Source organism: Cynoglossus semilaevis, chromosome 10 (assembly GCF_000523025.1).
Source record: "Cynoglossus semilaevis isolate Cse_v1.0 chromosome 10, Cse_v1.0, whole genome shotgun sequence".
Classification (NCBI taxonomy): Eukaryota; Metazoa; Chordata; class Actinopteri; order Pleuronectiformes; family Cynoglossidae; genus Cynoglossus; species Cynoglossus semilaevis.
Genome location: NC_024316.1, coordinates 9238824 through 9258095, shown reverse-complemented (window position 1 = coordinate 9258095; position 19272 = coordinate 9238824). Strand labels below are relative to the sequence as shown.

At 41.5% G+C, this 19272-nt stretch overlaps 1 protein-coding gene across 1 annotated transcript in view; it reads right to left on the bottom strand.

Annotated features, from left to right (window-relative positions):
* Positions 1-19272, bottom strand: part of agrn (agrin) — a 252515-nt gene that overhangs the window by 30316 nt on the left and 202927 nt on the right. The window contains exons 16-23 of the mRNA XM_025059195.1: positions 18071-18195; positions 17834-17939; positions 12403-12831; positions 9672-9797; positions 4778-4905; positions 2770-2884; positions 380-499; positions 92-209 (exon numbers count right to left, since the gene is read on the bottom strand). Of these exons, the coding sequence (XP_024914963.1) occupies positions 92-209; positions 380-499; positions 2770-2884; positions 4778-4905; positions 9672-9797; positions 12403-12831; positions 17834-17939; positions 18071-18195 (1267 nt within the window). The remainder of the gene's footprint in view (positions 1-91; positions 210-379; positions 500-2769; positions 2885-4777; positions 4906-9671; positions 9798-12402; positions 12832-17833; positions 17940-18070; positions 18196-19272) is intronic.

The window sequence follows — 19272 nt, the reverse complement described above, 5'->3', positions numbered from 1 at the left end:
CGGTGCGCGTGTTGTGGTGGGCCGTCTGTTAAACGGTCTTCGGGTGGTGCCTGGTGGACGGCGGGTGATGTACGGTGAGGTTGTCCGAAGCACAGCTGTTGTTGTTGCTGCTGTAGCTGTGGTGGCAGGTGTGGTGGTGGGAGCGACCGTGGTGATGGAGGCCGTAGTGGTGGTGGTGGTGGTGGTGAAGAAGGGGATAGAGGAGAGACCTGTCAGGCAAAGGCAGAGAGAACAAATGAGAAAATAAAAGTGTTAACGTATGTAAAGCCCGAGGTCCTGATTTTTCCCTATTCAAATCCAGACCTTTAAAACCTTTGATAAATCACCTCATGAATAAGTTAATTTTCATTTTATGAATCCCTACACACAGCGGCATTACCATAATTGGTGAAGCGAATATTCTCATCCTCCGGCTTCTTCACAGCGATGCCTGTGTCTTTGGAGACCTTCAGCTGTTTCAGCAGGGCTCCTTCGATGTCCTCCACTGTGTATTTTGTATCTACAATAAACAAGAGGTAAAACCACTCAACACAAGGCCTCTGCAGAGCACTGAAAAACAGACACAAGATTCCAGATTCTTCTGTGAAACACTGGATATATCAGGGAGCCCTGTATACGACAGGTACAAGGCCTCTGGGGGCCACTTGTCCTCCACTCATTGCTTGTCCAGCTTTCCAGATGAATTGTTTTCATAACACTCGCTGCAGATGTTCCTTTAATGGCCATGGAGAAGCGTTGCTTAACAACACCCGTTGCCCCATATGAAGCATATGACTGAGGGTAAATGACACTCGTAAAAACTGTACTTTGATTTTTCCGTGGTTGGTGTACCAGAGGAACCTTGTACATGCAGCCCCCATAAACCACAGCACACATACAGTATTATATATGACTCTAAAGCCAGCACTGGTTTACCTAGAAAATGTAACAAAAGGTAAACTGTACTACTCCAAGTACAGCTAGAATAGAAATACATGTTATGACAAACATTTATTAACAGAAGCTGTTCCTAGATAAAATGTATACACTGTTCCAACAGAGGAACACAGTGTCCCAACAACATAGGATAAAATACAGCACCAAACCCTTACAGGGCTCCCATTGAGCTTAAATTAAGATTTCAAACAGTCAATGATGCAGCAGCAGTATGTTGATGTTAACGTTTTAAGTCCCTGTGGTTGATTTGAATGTATCGTAATTCCTGAGTGAGCCACGCTATGATATTTTTTAATCTGGTTCAGATATTCCATCTACCCTCCTCTTGTCTAGAGTCTTCAAATACTTTAATAACTATCAGTGCACTAAGTTCTGGTCTAACATTTCTTTGAGATAAACAATGCTGTTGCAGAACATTATACTGTTTGGATCAAACTAGGTCTGACGTTTTAGAGGCTGATATAATTGAGGTAGAAGTCGAACAAAGCAGTACATCCATGTAGTGTGGTTGATGTAGTGACTGTGCTAAGACAAACTACGAGCTACGAGTCTCAAAAGGCCTGACACTTTTGTAAACATATTGATCAGGCAATAAGCAGGATCAGCTTTGAAACTACTTTCAGTGGACTGCACAGCTTTTACAAAGAATTGATTTGTATCAGGCTCTTTTAGGGTTAAACATAAAGAAAGTACAGCTGCATTGTTGAGTTTCAATTAATTAATCAATCAATGAAAAAGCAGCAGTTTATAAACATATCTGTTTATCACTGAAAGAATGCTCCTGTGATTACACTATTTACACAGTAAATGATCGCTCAACAGCCAAAACAGTATTAGTCAGTCACTTCAAGGTTTGTTTCTGTGTGAGCACCGACTCTCTGTGAGCCATGGTTATTACCTAGAACTTATCGTTGAGCTGATCAATACCAAAAAAAAAAAAAAAACCCAACAGTTTTTTTTAAAGAAAATTGTAGAAAGCATGAGACTTAGTTGGCACGAGGAAAAAAATGACTAAAACCATTCAGTGCCCTACAATCTCATAAAAAAGCCTCTCAAACACGATACACCTCTGCCAAGAGTGCGTTTTTGTCATTTTAATTTCAACTGTAAAAGCAAAGTTTTCAACCTGCCTGTGGATCTGCAGCAGACTCAACACAGCGTTGTGAATTACAATCATTTTTAACAACCAATAACTCCCTGAATGTTTGTACATAGAAGGATCTGGAAAATTTAAAGTCAGGTATAAACACTAAGAGAAATGGTCACTGCAAATCAACACTTTATGGTCTTAGTGCCTCTTACTGTTTAGGCAAATGGCCAGTTAAGACTCCAGGATCATTCAAGGTTAATGTGTTCCTAACTCAGGAATAACACGGAATCAAGAGGGAACAGTTGGATTTCAGCCAATGTTTCCCTAAGACAAAGACTTTTCCATACAAACTCAATGGGCAATGAAGTGTAGGATTTCTTGGACAAAAATGACCACAAGTTGTTATTTTTCAATTAATTAAAAAAACATGACAAGACTTGGTTTAAATAATCCAGACATCTAACTCTACTGTAGAAATATAAATAAATATAAATCCAATGTTCCATAACAATCAATTTACTAAGACTGTATGTTAGTAAGATGCATTAGCACATCACCTTGATTTTTAATAATATAATCAAAATATTATATATTATTTAATCTGTATTTTTTTTCTATAATTTTCCATCACTTTTCATCAATTTTCTATATATTTTTTTATTTTCTATATATATTTCTAATACATCTTTGTTTGGAGTCTTTAACAAAAACATATATTTTACCGCTCTCTGACGTTCTCTGACCTGGTCTGAAGTGAGCTTCCACAAAGGCCAGGATGGAGTTGCTGGGAGCCAGATTTCGGACCCGGACACTCATGAAGTCTCTGTGCACCGCGGACTTTCTGAACAAGTCATTGAGCTGTAGAAGAACAGAGAGAAGAATGAGGGAGGAGGGGAGAGAGATAAAGAGAAGAGATGATAAATGAAGCTAGTAATGAGCTTGGTGCTTTCACAGCAGTAAGTCCAAGCACGGAGGAGCCGACTGTAGTTTCAGGAAATCAACTGTGCCTCTCCAGCAGTGGGGGTCAGAGAAAACACCTATTGCTTGTAGGTGCACAAATTGACATTTAGCAGCAGCCGAGGCATTAATTACTGGAACAAGTTTCCAGAAGGAGCTAAGATAAATGTCACCTTACCCTGACATGTTCTCCTGATTGTTTTTCCTTTTTTTCCTATCGATAACTCCACTGTGTTCACGAAGACTTACTATGTAGTTTGTTGAGAACTGCAGCTCTTTCATGCGCCACAGCACATTTTAGTGGAGAAATAACTCGGTATTGTTCCACAGTTCTGTCCTTGTCACCTTGGTAGCTTTAGAGTAAAATTCACAAAACAGGAAACAAAGGCAGAGTGGGTGTGTCCTCACTTCAGCAGCTGTTTGGAATCAAAGCAGCCACAGGCTCTGATAACTCCAAATCACTGGAGTGTTATGTTTTTTTAATTGATGTCTTCCTTCACTTGTCTCATATGGTTTTTTTCTACCGTCCAAAGAATTATATTCCTAAAACATACAAATCTTAGTAAAAGAAATGTTTAGCGGCCCTGGATCTACAGCTTTGATTACCCTTTTCATATACCCTTTATTACAGTACAGATGGACTCCAACCTATGGTCGGTGATCCTCTCATACCCAATGTTAATTGGGTAACAATTAAAGATATTAAGTGGTTAAACCTTCAAGTTGTTCACTATATTTTTACTATTTTGTTTTGAGCGTTCAATGAGAATTATTTAATCTGTCAGTGAAAACAGATCAAAATTCTTTATCATTCTACCTAATAAATAATGGCTGAAGTGTTTTTTTATTTGTTGATTCATTTTTTTTAAAAGTGACACAAATAGGTCAAAATTGGGTTTCTAAGTAAAGGCAGGCAAAAAATATGTTTTAAATATTTGTGATAATTTAATTTGATTTTAAGATTATTCATTTCAAGTGCGGTTTATTCTTGGTGTGTGTACAGTACATGTACATATAGTATGTGCTGACGCAGTATTTGTCCTTTAAGTGAAGAGGGGTGGTCTTTGCTTTCAAGTAGCGCACCGAGCTTCAGACACACACAAAAGAGAAAATGGGTCGAAATGTGAGTAGACACACACTGGCTAACAGCATCAACAAGGGGAACACACACACACACACACACACACACACTCATGCATGCAACCTGCACTCACTGCTGTGTGGTAGTAGATTAGGTCCCAGTGGGGGTGAGTGACAGTGATTCAGCAGCTGGTATACGTGTACTCTGTCTATAGATACACACATGCACACAGAGATAGATACATGTGCATGTGAGATCCTGGCTCCACAACAGAGCCATTTGTTCAAAGGTTTGAATTCAAAAGAGAAAATGGGTCGAAATGTGAGTGGGGTTAATGGAAGGGGAGACATGGAGGGTTTATTGTCCAGCCTCTGTATGTTTCAACACCTGGTGGAAAGAGGTGAGCGTCGAGATGAAGTCTGTATGTTTGAATATTTCTTAACCTCAATCCAAATATTATAACAGTCTAGAAGCCTGATATACCGCATGTGTTATTAACTGCAGTTTTGAAATCAAACAAATAATGGTCATGAAATACAAAATACAAAATAGTACAAAATACTGCAAGAAGCTAGCTTTGATAGCTTAAATGTTAGCTAAAATATCAGCTAACATTTTGTATACATAAAGGTTTAATTTAACCAAAAGCTAAATGTAGACAGCTACAAGCCTACATGAAAAGGTAATATTTATTCAACTCCTGCAGCACTTACAGCGCCCTCTATGCTGCGGGCCGTCTCTCCGAACAGCTCAGACTTTGGGTCCTCCATCTCTGGGGTGTAGAAGATCTCCTGGCCCTCCACTTGGTCCAGGTGCAGGAATCCACTGAACTTCATGGTAGCTGCAAGAAAAAGAAATGATGACCAAAAAAAAAAAAGACACTGAAAACAAAACAGCTGAAATCTCCTTCTGTCTGTCCTCTTTCCCCACTGCCTTCACACGGTGCCAGGTTTGAGTTAGTGATGGATTTAGTGTGTTTGTTTGACAAAGAGAGAGAGAGAAATATGAGAGTGCCTTGCTGATAATGTGGGTATTTAAAACATGGCAAGGTTTGGTTATTATAGGGAAACACAGAGAAGACTGTGGTGGTGGAAGACAAGCAGGAGGAGGAGGAGATGGATGACGGGATATGGCACGAAAAAAGGAGGAAGAGGAAACTGAAGGGAAGCGAAAGAGAAGTGGGACAATGGGCCGCTTTTACCAGACCGAGACTTGTCCCAAAAACTGGCCGATGCACGAAGGGCTGGATAGAAAGACAACAAGTTAGACAGAACATGACATCACACAGACATACACACATTTAGGAGAAAACAGCCCAGAGGCAGTCTCACAAGTGCTTTCTTCAGCAAGGAGAAGGCCTCCCACTACGACCTTGAGGGTTATGTTTTCCAGCATCTATCACCTCTATATACAGTCTCACTGTACCACTGCCAGGGTGGAGGAGACTGGAGAATGGCGGTGTGTGTTTGTGTGTGTGCGTGTGTTTGAGGTGAAGAACAGGAAACTGTGCAAGGCCCAGATGCCAGGCTTCCACTCTGATTCGTAATCAGCCGAACAAATTGCCCAAATCAATCATGGCCGCCCCTGCCTCAGCAACAGGAGGGGAGAACGGGGGCAGGGCACTTGTATGATTATCGTGAAAGATAGCTGTAATTGTCTCCTTAATGCCACAAGACTGGTGACTGACACAGCCTGGTTAAAATTGCATGAGAAGGACAAAACACACACGCAGACACATGCACGCACACACACACCGTCCCCTCTCGTCTTTACTTTCATGGGGCTGCAGACATCGATTCAGATGTGATGGCAGCCATAAAATAGAGGCAAACGGTCAAAGTCTGGGTGATAAGAAGAAGAAGGGGGGGACAGGAAGACAGGGGGCAGCAGTGAGGGAGCGTTGCCTTTAATCTACAAAGTGGACAAACATCAGAGAGAGTGATTTTCCAGTCTACTGCTGTGACAGACATAAAGGAAGAGAGTGATAAGAGCAGCAACAGGTCTGTCTGACTATCAGATTCAGCTGGACTGGTGAACAGTTTGTTACACTGTCCTAAAGAAGTCGTTACCTTAACTGTTCCTGGACATTTGCTGATCCTTTTCTCTGAGGTCACATTTATTTGTATTGTTTCGATGATACTCATGGAGAGACTTTTGAGATTTTAACACAGTGTTGAGCTGTTGAGCTAAATAACAGTTATGTCCAAGGTCTGGCCTGAGGCCCAGTTTTGGAACTTGAGAAAGTACAGTATTTAGTAGTTAGTAAGTATAAGCTATAATGCCTCTCTTTTTGCTAGGGATATATGATTTACTAAAGGTCTATTCTTTCTCTAAGAATCTTTAGTTATATGCTAGTTATGTAGGCTAACTGCTACATTTCTGCAAACGTTTTCTGAGCTAGGCTAACTTTTTGCTATCTTTTGGTTAATTGCTATGCCTATCTTTATCCATTTCTAACTTACATTTATATTACCTTTATCTAATTTAAGGTTATTTGTGCTTTTGAAAAAAATAAAAAATGTAAATAAATGCTACATTTAAAATAGGATAGGCATTTTATATTAAATATCTGCATCATGGCAAATCCAGCTTTCACTGTCACCTTTTTTAGATTACCTGTCAAACACCTGAACCAAAAAACCTGAAATGCTTAAGGTTCAACTGCAATACTTAAAATATATTTAAATACAATGCATTCTTATGACACTTAATCACACTGGCAAATAAGTTAGTCCAGATCTATTTGACACCAATACTGTAAGAAATTATACGTTGTCATAAAACCATTAACAATTATTCTGATTTCTCGTAGGTTTGTATATGTATATGCTCTTTTAAACATTAGGATGTTCCAATGCTTTAGAATATCATTCACTGTAGTCACTACAAATTATAAAATGTTCACAAGGGCAACCTGAGCATGGCAACCTTGGACCACTTCACCCTTTGATGTCCCTATAAAACCTGAAGCCCTGGAGTGGGGAACAGTAGTGGTTTTCATTTGAAGACGACTGTGTTCCATGTCAATAAGCTTAACGGTACAGTGAGATGGAAGCTGATGGATATTCCAGCATGAAGGCGTGTCATTTCACTTCTAATGAGAGGATTGGATAAGCCATTCTCTGGAGGAAAAAGATCTGACATATCGATTGCCGTAGCCCAGCCTGCTTTTATTGGTAACACTTGAGCTGAATGAAGTATTGACTGTTGCCGTGACGTCTTTGTTGGATTAGATAAATATTTACAGGCTTAAGGGGATTTGTTACAACTGTTGTCTTACAGCTAAAACTTGCCTCTGCTGCTGTCCAGATTTGGGGCCAAATGCCATCAAATCCAACCTAAAGAGATACGTTGTTCCAAATTTCACCTGTCTGTTCTTTTGATTTTGTGACAAAAATAGATGGCGGCAGAGGATGTGAAGGGACAGAGGTGGGCTCATCACTTCAGACAATGCAGTGGAGAGTGCTGACAGTGAAATATTGGACGGCTGTGGGTTGCTCACACCCAGAAATGAAACTCTGAGCACTTATTTGTAGGCTCAGGTCTTTTGAGTCATGACTTGGAGCTCCCACGGGAGCTGGTGTGAATCCACAAGACTAACACAGTCTGGACAAAGACAGAGCAGTTTTTTAACGGCAGAATGTTGGGAGAAGAGAAAGCGAGAGGTTCTTTATCTATATCCGCTGACTCTGGCCGAGGCACTGATTGGTACAGCAGAGCTTGTCTGGCTCTGGTCGTCTCTCCACTCAACGTCAAACAGTAATTTAGTGATGCAAGACAGGACTTAGACTGACTGAATTCAACAGGAAGAAAAGACTGAGGTACATCTCAAGAGGGAGACTGTGAATATTCAACATGCTTCCGTAAATGGCAGTAAAACAGGATAACCACAATGTCTGGACAGGCAGGTGGACTTTGGAAAGGTTAAAGATCTCTAATTTTGTGAAGACACCTGTTGATTTAATAACATATTGTATTTGAATTTAGGACTGTGTAAAACCCTCAAAGGGTTTCTTACATCACATTTTTGCAAATGTTGACTCAAACCTACTCACAATTGTATAATTTTCCACCGTGGTACTGAGGGATTTTTCCTGTCTACCTACACTTGTATATATACAATATCTTTAGGTGGAGATTGTGGCAGGCTTATAATGTTTGCTCCCTGCTCTGAATTTTTTTTAATTTATTTTTTATTGAAAGTTAATTGTCCTATTATCTATTATCCAACTTTAGTAGAAAGGCTGAGCCCACAAGCAAAATATTTCATACGCAATCATAAAAACAGCCAAAAACTGTTGTCAAATAATGTGGTATTTAAGGAATAAAAATTTCACTCTTGATTTGCCCTCTCTCATCTTCAATGTATAAATCAACTTAGTCAGTGATAACAATATTAATCATCATCATCATCATCATCATCATCATCATCATCATCATCATCATCATCATCATCATCATCATCATCATCCTATCTCAAAATAAAATACCAATCCACACATTGCAGTATTTGGTTTTTGCATTATAGAAAAGTGTGGAGAAACATAAGGTAGGACATTAAGACATACTTGGATTGTTAGACACAATTGTTTAACTCCATAGTCATTTCATACAATTACTACATTGAAACCTTATTGACTTTTGTAATCTGTGCTCTTTTGCAGAGCCGTAGCTGCGCGGTGTGGACAAAGTGAGATTGTGTCTCAAAGAGCTATCGTACAGAGGATTACCTCTTGTACTCTATCTCAAAAGAAAAACACAGAATTTTATGTTTTGGAAAATCTATATTCTCTGCCTTGAAATAACAATAGCAACAATGACGTTGTGTTGAGGTTGATAAGAGGGAGGATTTGCCGACTCTGAAAGGTGAAGCTGAGTTGTATAGACTAAAACTATTAGAAGCTGACATCAGACCCTCTGCCAGCAGTTCCAGCTATTGCATTACAAAGGTCAGCGTGAACTACTGTAATTTAGTGCATCTGCCAGAGGATGCTTTAAATTCGAAAGGCTCTTGAAAGAAGATAACGTTCTTCATTCTTATAATAAAACCAAAATTTATTGAGAATCAGGGAGAATAACTAGAGTATTAAATTGCAGTAGGAACATGGCAGAAAATGACTAATGTGAGAGTCAGGGTGTGGGATGATGTCAAGTTCATAAACACGGATTAATTATGTCAAACTTAATGTTTCGCTGCCTGTGTATTTTGCCAGTACGATGATTTACACGTGAGAGAAGTGATTAATGAAAGCAGCGCTGCAGAAAAAATAACCTCTGTTCAGCTGCTTGTTAGAGGCAGATGGTACATTTTGACTGTTCCCTATTTGCTATTACTCTGCTGATTTAGAGAATATCCTGTGGAGCCCCGATTCAACAAATTGAGGTTATAAACTGATTTAGACTGAGTTAAATAGATCAGAAAAAGGTGAGCATTGTGTAGCGTGTTAGGATTGTCACTGAGATATACACCCGTGGCTTTTCTGCAGGGTTTATAGACAAAATATTTACTTTTAGGTTTTTTTGTTTCAACAGAACTGGAAGTGGATTTGTTCAACTGGGATTAAGAAAAAGAAATTCTGTACCTAAAAGACAAATACAAATACTTACAGGGACAGTTGGCACCGTCTGGACTGCTCGATGGTGTCTTTTCATCCGGACAGCAGCCGAACTCAGTGTTGTCACAGGACGACCTTTCTTCAGGTTTGACAACTGTAGTGCTGGCCACAGTGGGACCTGAGGGTGATACAGAGGAAAGCACACTAATAAATTAAACTAAAGCTGATTTCATTTGACACCAGGCTGCCGACATTTTAGCTGCAGCCGTTCTCCTAACCATTTTGTGATCCATGAAGTGATTTTACAGTTAGAAAAACTACAGCTGAAACTGCCTTTTCTGCTGTATCGACACTATCTCGTGTTATTGCAGCTGGCTTTTTTTTCTTCCATCTGCTGACCAGTGATTGGACGCTAATACAGGCATTGTCAGGAGTGATTATATAGCATTTTCATGGGAATTGATTTTACACCTGGAACTCATTTTGTCAGGCAGAGAAAACATAATAGGCACTGTTGCCAGTCACATCACACACACAGCACTTTAAATGAGAGGGGGTTGGTGGTGGTGGTGGTGGTGCGATAACAGTTTACTGCTGATTGGGTGTCCGACAGTTGCCTTTAAGGCTTGCCAAGAGGAAAAAAAAGTACAGTCCTTTGAGCTACAGTCAATGCATATCTACTATCTTGGGATATTAAAAGTGTCTCGTCTGTTCTCTGAAGAATGAGAGTGCAGTGCAGCATCAAAACTCTGTCCTCCATCTAAAGGTGGTGCTGGTGGAGGGGGTGACTTGGTCCAAGCGGTGCAGTTTATGGCCACACAGAGTTTAGAAATAATTGCGGCGGCAAACAGCTATAGCAGCCAAACAAGTCATAAAGACGTCACAGGCGAGGGGGACGTCCTGCCCAAGGACTTGCGGTCAAAGAGTGCGAAAGGATGGAGACAGGAGGAAGAGGAGGCGGAGGAGGTGGGGCAGTTTATAGGGCATCTGTTAGCGTGTGGTCTGTAGATTTACAAATGCTTGTCTGAAGAGAAGAATTGAGGTGGTGGTGGTGGGAAGAGGGCAGGACACAGTAGACAAGGGGACACAGGACGACTCAGCTGGGAGCCATGAAAGCTGCCAAATAAATACACTCACAAACATGCACACATGTTTATGCAGCTATTTTCATTGAAATGTTTAGTTTTCTACAGCTTTAGCAGAGCTTCCCGGAACCTAATTGTAACCTCTTTACTCCATATTCCACAACTTACAATATTTCTCCTTAATATAACATAATCTCCAACATAATCCTGCATCATAACATAATCCTGATAACAACATAACAACAAGTTAGCTGCTAGCGAACCAACCTTGTAGTTTTCATTTTAAAGTAGCCTAAGAGAGTGTAGTAAGTTTTTGCGTTGACAAAGGTCAGTGATCAAGTGTGAATCCAACATGAAAAGCATGGATAAAAAATAAAAAATGATATAATTGGCTAACACTGTATTTCAATTTGAAATGCCACACTTTTAACAGAAGAAAGTATAAAGTATATTGCATATTGCCACCTATTGTCTACAAATATATATGTATATACTGTATATATATATATATATATATATATACACACACACACACACACACACACACACACACACACACTAGTAAAAGCAATAAAAAGGATTCTAGTGTTGTGCTTGTAAACTGGGACAAGTACAGGAGTCCCATAAACTGGCCCAGTGAGGTTGTAACTGTGGCATGATTTAACCGTCCATTGAACTGATCCTCCTTACGGACTAATACAATTACAACAATAAACAAAACTATAATAGTGTTAGTAAATAAAGAATTAGAAAATGAAGGCTGTCCACTGTAAAACTGGCGATTCTAATCTGTTCATACTAAAATAACTCAAGAAACAGACACTAAGCTTGAAGACACCAGGTCTCCTTGGATGACATGTACCATGCTCCCTGTGTCATTGAGCCCTGCGGTCAGCCTCTGACAAGGGAATAAATCTTCGGTAGAGGGAGCAAAAGGGGAGGAGGAAGAGGAAGAGCTGAGGAAGAGTACACAGGGGGCATGCTCTTCCATCAATCCTAGCATTTTGCAACAAGCTGTCAGCCAGGGAGGATAGATAGCTGCACAAAAACAACAAAAAAAAAGATGTTGTGATTGAAAAGTCTCAGTCATCCCCTGTTGTCCAGGAGCAGGCCCGAAATCTGCAGCTGGTTGTTACAGTCGGGAAGGCATGTCGAGATATACTCGAGGCCAGTCATATGACGAGATACACAGCCTCCACATACACACACTCGCACTAAACCTTTGAGTCACATCCAACTGTCAAGTCAAGCTTCAGAGAGCCCCAGACGCGGGCCAGCAGTTTCATCTGTCCTGCAGAGAGTGTATTTTACAGAGCCTGCGTTTGTTTTGGTAGCTGTCGAGAGACTGTGCCAATGGAGAGGAGGAAAACAGCATAGGGTGTAGCAACAGTGAACCATGCAAATATGTTTTCTTTAGAGTCTGAAATTGAGATATACATCTTATGTGAGATGAAATGACACTAACAGAATCTGTTTACATAGATCTGCCCACCTAGAGGTGACATTTCCCTCCTGCAGCTGTTACAGTCTACGTGGAGGATGCATAAATACATAAGCTGAATTCAGATCAAATTAAAAATATAAACAGATGATGACATGAATGCGTTATGATATGAGTGTATTTTTTTTTATAAAACAAAACCCTGCTACAATACACAACAGCATTATGGGTAATGAAGTGAAAGAGCTGTGATTTACCGACAGGCTCCGCCCCACTGGCCTCCACTGGAACACCGCTACCCGCTTCCTCTTCTGGCCCCTCCTCTTCTTCAGTCTGGTCATCCCCGCTTGGCTCCCCACTACCAGAGTCTTCAAAGGAGGTCGCTGCAGCAGAGGGTGGAGGGCTGCTGTGGAAGGAGCTGGTGGAGGAGGCGGCTGTTGACTGCAGTGGCTTGGTGAAGATGGGCCTGTGAGTTGACCCCGTGCGGTGGTGAGTGAGAGTGGGGAAGATGGTGGCGGTCGGGGGCTGTTCTATGGTCTCTGGTTTTGTTGTCCTCGGAGGCGGGATGGCCCACACCTTGTCTAGAACCAAACGGGCTGTGGTGGTGATGACGGCGGCAACAGTTGAGCTGGGAATGGTGGTGAATGGGTTGGTGGTGGGTCGTTCTGTCAGCTCGGAGATGATTTCTGGTGGAGGGAAGGGCAGGAAGCAAGGAATGTATGAATGATTGAGCTTAAATGGAAGTGTTTGATTTTGCTTCAACCAAAGGTAACAAATCAAATGACGACACATTTCACCAATAACCCAAACCATAAGTTCTCCCAGATGCATTGTGCTATTACGACATCATCTTAAAAAAAATGAACACCTTCAGGCACCTATCTGTAAACACAGGCTGATTAAAAACATGAAAATGGATGAGATGTTTTGAAACTCATTTGGCAAACCCAGAGACACCCAGTGTAAATATGGTGTGTACCTACTGAAGATTATGTATACAAATAGAATCAGCCATGACAGCAGCCAACGATTGTATGTGAGCCCTGTATGACTGCACGTGTGGCTAAAATATCAGTTCCCCACAGCTTTGTCAACAGATTCTCCAGGGCTCCTAACCAAATGGACCAAATGTTTAAAGGGCATCTTGTAAACTACGTGTCCTAGACAATTTGTCATGTTTTGTAACCCAAATAAGACAATGTCTGACCTGTATACACATGCTGTCTGTGATGTATACCAAGAAATACCCTATTGATATTGTCAGTAACTTTACATAAGAACGAATCTAAGGCAAAAAACATAAAGTTAAGTTGTTCTCTAATGGTTTGTTGATTGAGGTGGGTGCAGTTTTAGTGCAGTGCTGAGCAGAACAGCCTGGTGTTGCATTTAAGCTGGGGGTAGGAGGGAGAAGTTTTTTTTTTTTCCAAACTGCATCCATAAGGTCTCCTCCAAACTGTACAATGACATAAACATTGTAAGAATGACCCTTCGAATACAAAAAGTTATTTTTAAGGAGCTAACTTTGTCACCATAAATGAAATGTCAATCACTACATCCATCCCATTTAGACTTGGGATTTAATCATGCATTTACAGCAATGTGCAGTGAAGTGTGTTTGAGCAGGAAATAACAAGGAGCACCAGAGAGAATTCCACAAACCCAGGTGGTGCCAATGTACTCAAATGTTCACTTGTGTGTTTTATGTGTGCACACAAAGACTAAGGTGGTGTATGCAATATTCATTTGTATATAGCATGTACACTGTGCCAGTGCCTATGAATTATATATCCATATTCAAATGCTAGCCTCCAGTAGCAGTGCTTTAATCACCAACAGCAAGTTCCTCTATTGATGAATGAATGATAGAAATGGGGCAAAAAAAGCCAGCTTTAACTCTGGCTTCAAAGACGGCAGACTGCTGCTTGAAGAACGCACAAGCTTCCATCAACGCCACCACAAACACTCTGCTGTCGACAGGCACACACAAACACACACATATGGGAGCTGGAGAAAAAAACATCCCTCAAATGAGGAGGAGAGAAGAAGCTCTCTGAAGAGACCATCATTACCAATGCAAAAAGCTCTGGTGCAAAAGGACAAACTGTCTGCGATGAAAGAGCGATAAATAGGACAAAAACTCCTGAGGGGGCGAAGCAAGTTGGCGGGGAGTCGGTAAGTATGTAAGTCTTTCAGATTCAGCTGAGGCAAGCAGGCATGACAAGTCCTTTATTCCTGCTTTCCTTCTTTATGTCCCATGAGAACAGATATGTGTCACCGTGAGGGTGGAAAGAAAAGAAGATTAAAACAAACCATATAGCATAGTTTTGTGCTTCATTAGGATTCACCTAACATTACGTGCAGGGCCTTAATTACACTCCCATAATCACCTATTTGATCTGCAATTACTCACCGAGGTGTGAAATGTGATACCTACTGAGGTGGCAGAAAGCTTTGGAGGCACTGGGTGTTGGTGTCAGCTCAAAGCTCGTGGCAGATTTGTGTTCGAGGAAGAGATTTAAAGCTGCTGGTGCAATGAAGGGCGATGCTATCACTGGGAAAGGATGGCAGGCGTTGCCTTTCCTCATGGTTACACCTGTCAGTCAGGTGCTTAGCTTAGCATTTGACGTCTTGCTCTCCCAAAACTACCTGCTGTGTCTTCGCGTGTGCTCGAGCAGTGTACAGAGTGAGAGAAAGAACGAGGAGCAGCAGCCTCTGAGTTCAGCTGATGGTTCTCTTAATCAGGTTTTACAGTTCATTTGCCTCTGTGATTTCTCTTTTCTTTCTCAGTGGAGCAAAGGACAGCCATGTCGCAGGGTGGGAGGACAAAAAAACATATTGTCATCTCAGGGAGTCTGAGCCGTGCAGTTACTGTTGAAAAGTGCTTATTGAAAATGTTGGCGGTGTCAGCCGCGCTCAGTAAAAGGAAGGAAGAGGAGGAGGAGAAGGAGGAAACTGGAAACAGGAGACTGAAGCAGACACACGCATGGAGGACACCATCGTGCCAACAAGAAGAAAAAGACAAGGACACATTGCTGAAAGACACTGGATTAAAACAGAGAGGAGGGAGAACAAAATCAAACAAAGGAAAGCACTGAAAAAAAAATCCAGAATTATACCTGGGGAGAGAGACTGAATGGGAGAAAACTGCAGAAAAATGAGGAAGGCAACAGAAACCCAACAGAAAGGAAGGCAGAGGGCTGCCATTGCCATATGCTGATACTCTACGCCAGTTTACCACAAACCTACAGGTGATAGCACCATATGGGACACACAGGTCTATGCCAGCTCGGTGCGAGAACATGCTCACTGGGCCATACACTGTCCCTCGATGCTGGGAACACTAATACAACTCTTTAAGTTTTTACTGGATTTTTTACATACTGCTTATTGTTTTCCACAGGACTGTGAATATTTCTTAGCTGTGCCTATAAGTGACAGACACTGGATGAGCAGTGGTATAATGATTTTTTTTTAACTTTTTAAGTTGCCACACAAATAGTTTGGACAATGTTTTCTGTATCTTTTTGCGCTAATGAAAACTGTTCTAATTACAATATCTACAAAGTTTTAATGGTCTTGTCAGATGGTGTGCAGTTCATTAAAATAATAAAAATAACTTTCACTCACTTTGCTGGCATGCCAGACTACACAGCAGATTGATGAGCATTAGACTGCCACAGTGCTAAAACCTGGTGTCTAGAAGCACTGTGTGGAATCAGCAGGGGTGGGGGGGACAGGCAGGGCTGCAGAGTTGAGAAGGGTGGAGGCAGAGCAAATGCTAATTTGCACCCAGCCGCACGTGAAATGATTTTGAGATCTAACGCCCGAGCAGGCATCAGCAGCAGAGCAGCTACCTGCGGCAAGATCACGTCCAGAGGAAACAAAAACTGAAGACGCTCCGTAGCTTTCGGTGGTCCCGAATGCTTGTATGTACTTTTACTCCCTTGGGAGTTGCAGAGAGCACAAGAGTCGGCTGTGAGGCATCTTCTGGTCTTCGCTGAGAGGCAGTGCTTGGTTAGGGATTACATACAAGCCACAACATCCCCATTGCCAGGCAACAGAGAAACGTGAAACCCGACTGGGTTTTTGGCTCCTTTTTAGCTGATAACCCACAGCACCGAATTTCTAATTACCAGATGTTCAGGGACTTATCAAAGTCTTGTTGGTCTCTTGCTGAGCATTTTCTGTTGCTTTTTTGAGGAACCTGCAGTTTGTGTCAACAGTACAACATGGCTGAGAGCCGCAGGTGGATAAAAGGACTCTTCATTTGTCGCGACCCAGAATTAGGTCACTTGATCTGTGCCTACCGAGCACTGAGGTGAATTAACATTTCTACACCTAAAACTGCTTGACACCTGGCAGTGGCTTGTAGCCAGAGCCACACAGCTGGCACTCTTCTGCCGCCCCACTGCGATTCGCCGAGGGCTCCACTAGAACCCTGTTGTGACGCAAGCTGGCAGACGGCAGCAACAACAACTTCACTGTACATGAAAGCCCTGGCCCTGGCACTTGTCCTGGCATCTATTACACTGATCCAAACAATGTCTATCGGCATCTGGTCAAGGGGGAGAAGTTGTGTTTATTAATTGATGCATATGGACACTACACATCTACATCAAGCCTTTCTCAGGACTGGGAGGCCAGATTTGACAACGCAGAAACACCTGAGGGCTAACTACTCCTCTTGTGTTACTTAAGACTGCACTCTGTTTCATGCAAATGCACTGTCATTTATAAAAATGAATGGAGTGCACTGCAAATGGATTTACCAAAGCCATCATCAAGTGCAGGGAAACTCTGTTTAAAAAATTCCAATCAAACATTTAAGCTGTATATGCATCACAAAAATAGTGAAAATATTTAAAAAAATATATGTTAGGCACAATTAGTCCAAAAAACATAGCAACAAACGAAGTAATGTTAGTCAAAATGTGGCAAAAAATAGACATCATATTACAAACATTTTTATCAAAATTGAACTAATAATGCTTACGGATATTTAATAAAATGTGACTATAAAGTAGTCAGAGGATGGCAAAACAGTAGCTAAATATAGTATAGTATAGGAAGCTAGCAATATAATAGAAAAATTATAGCGGACAAACATGCTAAAACTATTAAACTGATGCTAATAAATGAACCCAGAACGAGCTAAAAATATAGCAAAAAAGATAAGTGCATTAGCATTCTGGTGATTTTCTGAAAAGTATAAAAATTAATGTACAAACAAAAACTGCCCAAAGGCCACAATTGGCCCCCCAGCCTCCCTTTGGACATAAGCAAACTATAGTGTTCTTGAAACATTAGGTGGCCAATGATCTTTGACATCTACGGTCAAACTAGAGACTCTTCAGAATTGGACTTTGATCATATGACCTATAATGAAATGCACAAATTCTTACAAAAAATGGGTTTATCAGTTCCAACCCGGTGTTTCTTGGGCATGAGAGTGATGTTGTCTGCAGGAGTTTCATGTTGACATACTGTGTGTTGTGAGTAGAGTGTGTGTTCCCTGCTGCTGCGTCTTTACCTTCTGGACAAGACACAGAGAGAGAAGGATGGGAGCAGTAACAGCAGGGGAGGGAGAATTGCAGGCCCACAGCACTGCTCATTATCTTTTGAACAGGGCTTGACAACAGTTGGCCACCCGTCCGCCGCTTGATGCATGGAGGCAGGGACGGCGCTCACCTGTGCACTGTCCGAAGTGCTGCACTGTGATGTCCTTGTCTTGCCTGCAGGCTATGGTCCTCAGCTGGCACTGGTCGGCATAGGTCACCCCGTCTGAGCCACACACCTGCTCCAGGTGACAGAGACGGAGAGTGGGGAGTTTAGAACACATGTTGGATCCCTGTGGGCCTCTGTGACAGAACTTCCTTCTACTCATGCTGGTCGGGTTGGAAACTAACACGACTTCATTCTACACACCTTGGTTTTGTTTCTCTCATCACAGTCAGGTGGAGGGCACTCGCAGTGGGCTTGGCCATTAATCTCGATGCAGGAAGCTCCAAAACTGCACACTAACTCTTCACATGAAGTGGGAGCTTCAGGACCTGTGGAGGACAAAGATTATTAGTGTACAGCTTCCAGCTTTAATCAATTCAGACTGTGGACGCTGTGTGAAAATGAAAACGAGTTTATAGGTAGGTGTGACTTTTATTAAGCAGACTAAACTTTTTTTTCCTGATGAAAGCATTGATTTAACTTCTGAAAATCAGGAAAAACTCAAAGATGATGAAACAAGAACAGAGGGATTTTTTAATCCTACACACATCATAAGACATGTGCAGCTGTTGTTCTCTGAGCGTGACACTATATTAAACAGAGGAAGCGAGGAAAACTAAAAAACGAGGCAGTCAATGTTTGAATCTTATAAAGAGAACGTCTCATTAGTCGGGCTCTAACAGGTGGCACCAGTGCAAAGAGAATGTTCGCTCGCTCCTTCATTTCATAGTAAATATAGGAATAATGTGGCATTTCAAAAAACTCTGTGTGGACTAATGAACTGTTCTCTTTCACATTTGTCTTTTGTGACTTTAACCTAAAAACACTTGCACAGGATGAGATGTTCTGTACACTTGAAGGAACCAAAGCTGTCTGATGGATTTCTGACAAAATGTTTCTTTACTTTCTTTAACCTTCAATCATTTCTTTCTTCATTTCCCACTGGTCAGGTAAAGCGCCAACATCTTTCACTTGTTTCTGTGATGTAACTATTTACACAGGTCGACACTGGTAAAAACAACAAAAAGAAAAACAATAGGGAAGAGCAAACATGGCAGGGGTGGTGTAGAAATTGGTCCATTTTATCAGCTATTCACTGGTTAAAAATATATCTGCTAAGTCTTGCTGGGAAAAGTTAATAGCAAAAAATTGATTTGGTAAATTCAAACTGTCTGAAACTGTTTGCACTGTGGTGGAGAAGTACTGTACAGTATGTCCATGCAGTATTTCTAAGGTGTGTACTCAGGATTCTTTGCCTTTTATGTGTTCAGGCCCTGAAAGGCAACGCAGCAGGAGCTGCAGCTGGGGGATGCTACCATCTGATGTCCTACCCCAACCATCCCACCCCCCCCCGCTGCCACCCCCCGGATCCCCCCTTCCTGTGCTCCCCCCCCCCCCGCTTGTGT